This window comes from Pteropus alecto, unplaced genomic scaffold, assembly GCF_000325575.1.
Source record: "Pteropus alecto unplaced genomic scaffold, ASM32557v1 scaffold134, whole genome shotgun sequence".
Classification (NCBI taxonomy): domain Eukaryota; kingdom Metazoa; phylum Chordata; class Mammalia; order Chiroptera; family Pteropodidae; genus Pteropus; species Pteropus alecto.
Genome location: NW_006436283.1, coordinates 10,422,350 through 10,433,860, shown reverse-complemented (window position 1 = coordinate 10,433,860; position 11,511 = coordinate 10,422,350). Strand labels below are relative to the sequence as shown.

At 36.0% G+C, this 11,511-nt stretch overlaps 1 protein-coding gene across 6 annotated transcripts in view; it reads left to right on the top strand.

Moving 5' to 3' along the window:
* Positions 1-11,511, top strand: part of CEP112 (centrosomal protein 112) — a 328,322-nt gene that overhangs the window by 57,152 nt on the left and 259,659 nt on the right. For all 6 annotated transcript variants that reach the window (XM_015589808.2, XM_015589807.2, XM_006912420.3 and 3 more), the window contains 3 exons: positions 1,400-1,499; positions 4,438-4,556; positions 8,980-9,123. In XM_015589808.2, the coding sequence (XP_015445294.1) occupies positions 1,400-1,499; positions 4,438-4,556; positions 8,980-9,123 (363 nt within the window). The remainder of the gene's footprint in view (positions 1-1,399; positions 1,500-4,437; positions 4,557-8,979; positions 9,124-11,511) is intronic.

Here is an 11,511-nt window from a genome sequence, read left to right as displayed (position 1 = left end):
CTTTCTGCTCTTATTGGAATTTTACCTTAGTTTAAATTGATTAGATAAAAACAGTTCTCTATCATAAATGTTAGAGATTCAGTAATATAATTTCACTATGACATATGTCCAAATGAAATAGAATCTATCGATGTATAATATAAATAAATATAAAAATATTTTTGGAAAAATCATGATAATAGATTTTGAAATAGGCTTCTTGATATGTCTGTTACAAAGATCTTTTCTAAGAAAAACATTTTATAATAAAATCCTTTCCAGGAGTTTCTCTTTTTAAATAAATTCTGCATGAAAAAAGAAAACAATGCAACTAGTTTGAAATGCCAGGTAAAATATAAATAAAATCCTTGACGTTATACCTTATTTGGAAAGTATATTCATCAGTTTGTTGCTTGTATGGAATTTTCTAAGTGTCAGGAATTGAAGAGAAACAAAATTCAGTGTATTATCTATTTGCCTACATTCTTTTCCTTTTTTGCTTCTTTGTGGATATTAGGATCAAACTAGCTCCTTTTCTTATTTACCAAACATTGTTACAGGTGGGAATAAAACAATGAAAGGTAAAGTAAAATGATAGGTAAAGTAAACAATGGAAGGTAAATTAATTTTAAAAATTATTGTCTCTTTGGGTGTATAGGAAATATACCCCAACCATAAGAAAAGTGAATATTCATACTCCTGCCTCAATTTGTTTTTCTTTTTTCTACCTGGTTAGCAGATTTTTTTCCCTGCTTTTCTACATTTCACTAATTTATCTAGTTTTTTGTGTTTTTGAATGTAGCCGTATTTAGAAGTATATAATAATCATGATTCAGTTTTTTTAAATGATTAATTTTAAAACTTGATACCATGTAAATTAATGATGTAAAATATTCATGCAATTTTGACATATTTTGAGATGATTTTTCTGCAATAGCAGAGCCAGATATAAAAGAACCTTATTTTGTCTCATCTTCCCGTGTACCTGGAAATTCTTGTTATTGTGCATGGAAGTAATGGGACACTGGAGGGAGGCTTCAGAGATCTGCTTATCTGAAGATTTTCAAGTCCAGTGCCGTGGGGAGGTGACTTGTACTGTCCCAGTGGGTCAAGTTTTGATGACTTCTGCTATTTTATGGCAGTTTAATCTCTGAGTTATATTTTAGAGAATCACCTAATTTATTATGTATAGCCTCCTTAAAGATTGATACATGAAAATTCAAAGCAGATAACATATCCCTTTCTGTAATCAATTATTCTAGCATATATAGTATTTTCTCAATGCAGTAAAATGTAATTTTACATCTTTTATGGGATTAGCTGAGATAGTCTTGCAAACAATTTTGTGGCCATTTAAAAAGTTATGTGTTCTATATGCAAAACAACATAGCAAACTAAAACATTTTAAATTCATTTGCAGATTTTAGAAAGAAAGAATAATGAAATAGAAGAATTGAAAACTTTATACAGAAAGAAACAAAATGAAATGGAGGAGACTATTAGAAAACTTGAAACAAAAGGTGACGTTATATTGTTACATAAATCTTTTAATAAGATTTCCATTTTATTAGTGGTTATATAAAGTAAAATTTTATTTCTGACCTTTTGTAGTATGAGATGGGAATGTTTATGTGGGTTTCCATCAGTGGGTATGTTTATGTGAGCTTTCATTTGGATGAGGAAAAACTGTGTGTGTGGGGGGGGTGTGTGTGTGTGTGGTTGCAATGGTGGTTGGTTTGGTTAAGGAGTTGGAACAGTCTGTCACTGTTATTCCCTCTTCTTAGCTCTCTGCCTCTTTATTGGGCTGCTATAGGTTAGTCATAGAATTAGAATTTTCTGGCATTCACAAAAAAATCTAGGGAAATTACTCTTCTGGGTCTAATAAAATTCATTACATTAAGTATCTACTGTATGCCTTATAACATACACTGGTATTGTTTGTGATCGAACAAACATTTAAAAAGTATTCCCCATTTACACTTTCATTAAGAAGGAGAAGAAAGCATGTGATCAAGTGTTAAATTGACTATGATTATAGGTCAGAACATCTAAATGCAACAGGCAGCCATTAGAGAGTGTGTTGAAAACATTTTTGGAGGAAAGAACTTTAAAAGTCTCCAGGTATTGCAATAGGAATGCTGATATTGGTAAGTTTGGGGAAGGATGCTGCAAAACCATTTAGCTAGCATGGATATCCTATACATTAAGAAATAGACTGAAAAAGATAAGATAGCTGACTTGGTATGACTTAAACATGACCTTGAATTTCAGATTTAGACATTTCAAGTTTATCCTGTGGATGCTGGTGAGTCAGAGAAGATTTTTGAGTGGTGAGTTTTAGGACCTTAAGTTTTAGGAGGAGTAGCCTTGTAGTGGTGGGTGTGCCACCATGGTGATGCCAATTCAGTTAGAATAGTCAGAAGTAGGACAGAGTGAGAGAGAGAAAACATCCCTCTTATTAGAAAACATAGGCTCTAACCCCAGACCTGCTATTTAGTGTCTGCTGTATGACATGAGGAAGCCTCTGGGCGTTGGCTTACGCATTATAACATGGTGAGGTTGAAATAAATAATACATGAAGTCCCTTCCAACTCAAAGAGTTTATGCTCCCATGGTTCTGTAATTTTTCATGTAAGATGATAAGGACCCCAAATATCTGAATGATGGCAGTGGCAGTAGTGAGAACAGAGCTGAAAAAGAAATTTTGAGGGATTTGGTGAATGGTAAGATGCAGGCAATGAGTACGAGGAAAGGGGAGAGCAGATTTTCATTTAGGGTTTTCCATATGGAACTTACTGGCTCTCTCACAAATCGCCAAACCTGAGTATATCTGAGAGAATGGTAATGTCCTTGAAATTTAGCATGGCAATTACATATATAAGTTAACGAATGAAATTGCTATTTTTAGGTTTACTTCCAGCCCAAAATGCTCATTAGAATTCTGTTCAGGTTCCTTCTCCAAATATCAGTGGCTACAAAAATATTTTAGCTTTATTTCTAGGTTTTTGTTTCTTAGTCTGACTTAAACTAGGCAATTTAAATATGCCAAAGGTTTAATAATAAAATTTCTTAAGGCTTTTTGAACTGAAAATGGATCTTAGTTTAATTTTGGAATTGTGCAGTAAAATGTTATTGATGCTAAAGACTAATATTAAATTAACTTGAATTTTTCTCCTTTTCCCCTCATTTGTTGCATAGTTGAGATAGAAGAGTGAAAGAAATTTCTATTTAAATGTTCATGAAAATTTTGGACATATAATTGGCATACATTATATTAGTTTCAGATGTCCAACACAGTGATTCGCTATTTGCATATATTGTGAAATTATCACCACATAAATCCAGTTGACATCCGTCACCATAAATAGTTACAGAATTAAATTCTGCTATCTTGAAGTAAATGAATAAGAACACATTCAGTAAGCTAAGAAAAATATTACTTTGAAGCAAACACACAGCTGGATTTATTTTACCATCCCAATGACATGAATATATTAAACAAATTTTCTCTTAAATCAGTAACAGTTTAAATCATTTAAAAAAGATAGAAAATGTAAAAAGCAATTTATAAGGGAAATATTTTATATAATTTAAAGCATATTTTATATTAGTCATGTAAACCTTGGCCACGCTTTTAAAGTACCTAAGAGCAACGATATATCGAAACGATGGGTTCCTTTATTTATTTAGTACATGTCTTTTTGAGCACTTGCCCATCTTGCACTGTTATACTCTGCAGATGAAAAGGGGAAATATCTTTGCACTCAGGAAAGAGGCAAGTGAACCATTATTACATATAATGTAATAAGTGATCTAATGGAGAAATTTATGAGGATACAGAGGAATTTCTTTCTGGCTCTGCAAGAGGAGGAATCTGGTTGGTGAATGTTTCATTAAGAAGGTGATGCTGAGTCGAGAGTAAGAATGAGTAGGGTTTTTCAACAAGGGAGGGAAGGGCATTCCAGGTAGATAAATGGTCATATTTAGGCAGTGATGTATGAGAGAAAGTGGCCTCAGGAATCTGCGGACAGTTGGTGTGTTTATAATATAAGTTTAAAAATAAGGAATCAGCAAACGATATGGCCAGAAAGCGGCCAGATCACGAGGAGCTGTTTTCTGTATTAGAGGTTTTGGCCTTTGTCCTTTAAGTGTAGGGAGCTGTAGGGTTCTTCTTAGGTCCGGGAGCAGCATGACCGCCTTTGCACCGTAGCAACAGACGGTCCACTGGAGGGAAGCGGAACTTAGGCCGGCGCACCGTTCGAATTGTCCAGGAGTGCGCCATGATGGATTCAGCCAGGACTGGGGCGGGAGAAGTGGAGACGAGGAGAGGAAAGAACGAGATATTTTAGAAGAGAGGAGTGAGAAGACTTGGTGGAGAATGGAATTATCACTCTATTTTATCATCAGACTCTCACGTAAATAGAATTGGTTTAACTATGCTTTCATCATTTTTGACAGTTCAGACCCTCATACGAGATTGTCAAGTTATCAGAGAGACTAAAGAAAACCAGATTGCAGAGCTGAAGAAGATATGTGAACAAAGTGCAGAATCTCTGAATAATGACTGGGAAAAAAAAGTAAGCCGCGTAAAGTAGTAATCGAAAATGTGAAGATTTATGCTTCTGAGTAACATATCATTATAAAAATAATGGATGTTTACAGAATATACAGAAAAGTATGAACAAAGAAAATAAAGTAACTTAAAATTCTAGATTAACTACCTAGAAATAGCTCCTGTTCATGTTTTAGTATATTTTCTTTTAGAAGTCTAGTGGTCTCTAAAATAGTTTTCATTTACAAAACTTGCTTTTGACTAATTCTTGAATTTACTTAATGTTCTGAATATTTTTGTCACAGCCAATAGATTTTAAGCAAAATTAGTTAGGGAAACAGCAGTAGGATAATTTTTGGCAATTAAACTTTTAAAATTTTGGATTTAGGCCATTGGATCATTTCTGTCCTGAACTTTCAGATAATACAATATTATAGTATAAACTTGTTTTTTTTGATATAAACAAAATCAGTAGTGGATGGGCTATTCTTAGAGGAACATTTAATGTAATTAAGAAAAATATTGTCACATAATTTAGCAGTGCCAAGAGTAATGTAATAAAAATACTTGTCACGAACAGGTCTCCCATAGTCATTTTGTATTTTCACTTAGGTGCCCTTTGCCTTTAGTTCCAATTACCATATGTATTTAAGAGAAATTAAATATGTTACTTCTTTTGAGGTATTCTATTATAAAGATCTTCAGTTAACTCAGACTGATATTCTTTCAATTAGTCTGGGTTCAAAATAATTACTGAAAGTTCTAAGTGCCTTCCCAAGCAGACACGTTGGTCTGGATTATGTTTTCGTGACGGGAGCTTCAGGGCCACTCTGGGAGTGCACTGCATGTGCATTAAGATGGGTAGAGTTAGTTTTTCTCTAGTTTAATTTTGTTTATGTGATTTTTCTCTTTCTAACGTTTTGTTTTTATATTTTCTTTGAATTTGGCATATGTTGCGTTTGCTACAGCTATGTTACTTACGTACACAGCAGGCCCCTTTCCTGTCTTCGAATTCTCTAGTTTCTTATTTCCCAGTTTAAGTTGTCAGGTATTTGAAGAGCAGTCTTCTCCCTTCTCCCATGTACAAGGGTACAGTTTATTCTTTAGTGGATGTGAAAACACTACAAACGTGGTTGACGATGTTTTTGTGAAATACAGTTGCATGTAAATCTGGGCGTAGATGAAAATGTGGTGTAAGCAGACCAAAAATTCATAAGCAGATGATAGATTTACTTTGCGATTATGCAGTCATTTATTAAAAAATTATTAGGTATCTATATGGACAAGGTGATATGGTAAGTGTGTGTATGTGTGTGAATATGTGTGTATGTGAATATGTGTGTGTGAATATGTGTGCGAATGTGTGTGCGAATGTGTGTGTGTGAATATGTGTGTGTATGTGAATATGTGTGAATGTGTATGTGTGTGAATATGTGTGTATGTGTATGTGTGTGAATATGTATTTGAATGTGTTTGTGTGAATATGTGTGTGAATATGTGTGCATGTGTGTGAATATGTGTGTGACTGTGTGTGTGAATATGTGTGAATATGTGTGTATGTGTGTGAATATGTGTGTGAGTGTGTGTGAATATGTGTGTGTATGTGTGAATATGTGCGTGTGTGTGTGAATATGTGTGTGAATGTGTGTGAATATGTGTGTGTATGTGTGTGAATATGTGCGTGTGTGAATATGTGTGTGTGTGTGAATATGTGTGTATGTATGTGAATATGTGTGAATGTGTATGTGTGTATGTGTGTATGTGTGTGAATATGTATTTGAATGTGTTTGTGTGAATATGTGTGTGTGAATGTGTGTATATGTGTGTCAATATGTGTTTGTGTGAATGTGTGTGTGTGAATGTGTGTGTGTGAGTGTGTGTGTGTGTGTGTGTGAATGTGTGTGTGTATGTGTGTGAATATGTGTACGTGCTCCCCAACAGAAATCTCCATCCTACAGCTCTCACTTTAGGCCCCACTTATCCAACTACCTATTTAAGGGATCTCCTTGATTTAAATGTCATCATTCTCCCCAAACTCCGTCGTCTTCCATTGTTGCTAAAACAGTCACTTCCTAAGGATTTTCCCTGTTTCTTTCTTCTCTGTGGTATTGCCGTCTTCCCAGATGCTCACTCTTCTTTTTGCCTCATCTCTCACATCTAATCACTTACCAAGTTCTGTTCATTCTACTGATTTGAATGTATTCACCACTTTTTTCTTCTCTAATTTCCGGAGACCATTGTCTTTGCTTAGATGTGCTGTAACTGGACTCTGTGCGCCTCTTCAATCCACGCTCCGCAATAAACCGTGTTGATGATCTTTCTGAAACACAAGTCTGGCGTCCTCACCACCGTGTTTAAATCACGGCAGTGGCTCTCAGGTGCCCTTAGGGTTCACCGGGCTCTTCGCCGTCGACACTGGGTGATCTTTCAAGCCTCACTGATTGTCGCAGTTCTGCCCCACTTCTTGTACTTCTGTACAAGCTGTACAAAACTTTTCCCAGTTATCCGAGAAAAGGGCCTTTGGCGCCTCCTGTCCCCATTGCCAAACCCTGGCTAAAAAAATCTCTGTGGGAATGTATAGATCCCCTTGTTGTCAGGGCCACCATGGCGTCATTATCGCTTAGTTAACCCTAGCACGATTCATGCTTTAGAGTGTGCTTACTGTTTGCTGCTACAGCAGTTTATCCCTCAGGGGCATGTTTGCCCTTTAAAAGCCTCCCCAGACCAAGCGACCTGGACTCCACGGTTCATTGCTGGGTTTGGGCATGCTCTCAGTGATGCACTGTGCCCGGTACATGGTAGACGTTAATAAAATTGGTTGGGTGAATACATAAATATTGTCATCTCCAGTCAGATTATTAGACCAGATACACATGTTTGATCATCCTAGTTATAGCATACTGGTTTTTGCCAGTGTCATTTTCACCCTCGTAGTCTCAACTGTAGATTCCCTGGATGAGTTTCCAGGGTCTCAGACTGACTTAGAGACACAGGCACAGGTCCTTTATAAAGCAATTTTGGGATACACCTGAGAAACCACTGTGTATTAATGGGTTACTGTACACAGTTGACCTTTGATAGTCAGTAGGCATGTGGCCTAGGACCTTTGAGAGACAATAAACACAAAGAAACCACTGCAGCAGAAATAGAAGCATAAAATTCTAAGTGACTTATTTAGATTCCTTTATATGTATATCAATTGACAGCTATGAAGCAGCCCTGAAATTTAGGTGCTGTGAGCTTGGCTGTACTCATGTACTAGCTAAGTGACTGACTTGTGAATCCTAGACATAACACTGGTTTAAAATATATACTTTGGCAAAAATACAAATACAACATAGCAAGGATTTTGGGGCACCACATGCAAATAGTGAAAACTTAACATATAAAGTTTGTGAAACCCAAGGGTCTTCTTATGGCTATTACTGAGCCATCCTCACTCTTCCTTTTCAACTAGAAACTGGTGGAAAAGTTCTTGAGGCCCTTACCAGTAATTAGCATAATCACTGCCTTCATTCTGCCTCTAGTTTCCACCATCTTTCAGTGTTTTCCCTGTTCCTTCAATATCTTCCTATTCAGATAAGAGTCTGTATGTATGTGTCATATCCTTGTTGTCTCCTATTCATGAATCGAAGGTCAAGTGTATCTTTTACACTGTTTTGGACTCCTGCCCTCCTCACCCACTGAGTGAGCCTGGGATTGGATGCAGGAGATGGGAGTTAGATTCAGAATTTTACTTCCATTCAGAAAAGTGAAGGAATCCCCACAAGGCTGTGAGTACAGATTTTTCAACTCCCTTTGGAAGCTGTCCATCGAGCCTTGTTTTCTTTATCTTAGTTATATAGACATTTAGAGCACATTCTTTATAAAGAAAGATCTTTATAAAGATCTTTCATGAGGACATATAGGATACAGTTTCCTTAGAGAACTGTTTGATTTATAAATGCCATTTTTGTGTCCACTTTTGTATAGATTAAGGAATGGATAAAAGTAGTTTCTTATGGGTACAGTGAAGGAGAAAGAATTTTTAACATTACTCTTGTGCAAATTTTTATGCAAATAGTATGAAAATACAGACAGTGAGGTAATATTCATAAAGATTATAAAGGTTTTTATTTTCTGATTTTAGGCTAATGCTAGTGTTTAGTTGTGACATCGTATTATCTGTCTTATTCATTGACTATATCTGCCTGAGGTGGATAAATTCTCTTTAATATTTGTTTATCCATTAAAATTTTTTAATTCAGGAAAGTAAAGAGAAAAAGTTTCTTAATGATGCTCTTTATATGTTATCTTTACTTCGAATGTTTATTTGTAAGTTTTATATCTTTTGTTATTCGGGTCACCATATAAATAAATAGAGAAATATGAAAACATTTTTTCTGAATTGCAAAATCATCTCTTTTATAACAGTAGTGAAAGAGTCAATTCTTCATTTCACTGTGTAGCTCCACAATGCTGTAGCAGAAATGGAAAAAGAAAAGTTTGATCTTCAAAAGCGGCACACTGAAAATATTCAGGAATTGCTGGAGGACACAAACGTGCGTCTGAGTAAAATGGAGGGTGAATACGTGGCACAAACACAGTCCACAGTAAGTCTTTTTTTCTTTTCTTGCCATTTTTTCGAAACTGCCCTCTTAATCTCCATGTCCCCATGCTTCTCTGATGTGCACAGTGTAGAAATGTGATATAGAAATAAAAGAAATCGCTTTACTTCCCACTCGATACAGACTTATATATGACAATGGGCAGTCTCTTGAAGTAGCTGTGGGATTTCACTCTGGACTGTTTAATGCCACTTTTTTTTTAACCCCCAGAAGCCTTTATAAATCTTTTTTTTTCCTACCGAGTTTAGAGATCATTTCTTTTCTTTCTGTTTGTTTTCCTCTTTTTAACTGGACTTGATTCTTTTTCTGAAAATATTTTGTACTAGTTGAAAGAAATCAAACGGGAGATAGTTGTGTGGCTGACCGCTCTAACACAGATTTTCACAGGTTCATCTTGACTAAGGACCAGACACAGATATCACAAGGGTAAACCCCCAAAATTCCCTTCTCATAAAGATGTAGGAGTCACCACAGCACACAGCAGAGAGACCAGTAACTTTCTCGAAGGAAAGGTGGAGGATCCCCTAAAGGCTCCTCAGAGAGCACCTAGTTGCAAAGGATAGGTCTGAGGAAGTGAACGTAGAAGCTCAGCTGACTTCCCGTGTCACGTAAGCCTGGAGCAGGCAGGCTGATGGGCATGCAGACCAGGGCTCCTCTCTGAGGCGGGTGCGCCTCACCAGTCTTGTTCCTGATACATGATATGACCTCACAGAGTGTAGAGCGTTGTATCCTAGGCATGGACTCAGTCTTCATTTACCACTACAGCCCACCCAGCCCAGCCGGGCTTGGTCCAAGAACTTCCTTGAATTTAAAGCTGTGGAATTTGAACAAGAGTCGGTTACCCAGGCATATCTTAGCGACCCCTAGACCAGCTCTGTGGTCCATCACAAGGTCAAAAGACGGACAAAAGAAGATCCACAGTGATTTGTATCTCTGGCTCTCTGTGGAGATCAAATGAGGAGACCCAGAGTGGGTGCAGATAGGCCATTTCGGAGGACACAGACATCTGAGTAAAATGGTGGGAGGACACGTGGCACAAACACAGTCACAGGAAGTCTTTTTCATAGTAGTCCAGGCGAGAGAGGTGGCTGGCTTGCATTTGGGTAACCTCTGAAGGGGAGACCTGGCACATGATTCAGTTCAGTGAGATGGAGAAGGCTGAAAGTAGGTCAGGTATATCAGGCAAAAAATATCAAGAATTTATCTTCTGGATGATCAGCCTACTGATATTCAAAGTCATGAACAAAAAACAAATTTAGATCCGAAATACATTTTTGTCATCTTAACATCCTAAATGTTCACGAATGTGAATTAAATATATTAAGTAATTTTAAAGTTGAAATTTGTGAAGAATATTGAAGGCTTAAAATGTTTAATGCATTGTTACATATTATTAGTAAAATAATAGTAAGAGAACAATATCTTTCCCAGTGGAATTTTTAATTTTTATAAATTTGGGATGTAAAGAAAAGTGATCCTTTGGAGCCAAGAGGTCACTGTCAGAAAAACTTCATTCTATTTTTAATGAAAGTCGAATTTCAAAATTAGCATTCAGACCTTGTCATTAGATAATAGTAAATATAAAGAAAAATGGACAGAGTCTGTCAGCAGGATTGAATTTAAGAATCATCAAAACTAGACAGATCTTGCAGAGCAGCTCCCGATTTAATAATTAAACAAGGTAGAGTTCAAGGCATGGCTTAAGATGAAAGACGAGACTGTCACTGAGAATTAGTTTCTCTGTTTTGTTCTTTCAGGCTTTTTTCTTCTTTTGTTGAATCTTGTTTCAGTGCCATTTGTTGTAAGCAGAAACTGGTATAGATTATATTTATATCTTTTGGTCTTGGTGGGGATTTTCTTCGTGAAACTCATAGTTAAAACATGTCAACACTGGATTTTTAAAACAATGTTAGAACTTATAAATATGAAAATTATAGCAAAATTATTAGATGCTTGGGAGGCGAAGGCTGTGAAATATAAGGCTCTATCCATAGCTGTGTTTAGATACACTGAAAGTCTGCGGGTGGCTCTATTGAAATTTTACCCTTATTAATGGAGTTCTTTATTGTTTTCTGTACCATGGAGCCCAGTGGCGATTCTGTGAATTACATAGTCCTTCTCAGAATAATGTTTTTAAATTTAATAAAATATAAAGGATTACAAAGGAAAGAAATTATATTGAGTTAAAGTTGTCAAAATATTAACAAATCAAAAGTCATGATAAAAGTAACATGCTTCTAAATGGATGCAATAAATGTCAAGATTTAGCAGTGGGCCTAGTAACTGTTGTAATTTATGAATAATGATGAGAGCGAACAAAATTTAGTGATTATCTAACACTGCAATGGATTATCAAAATATTTGTGATTTCTC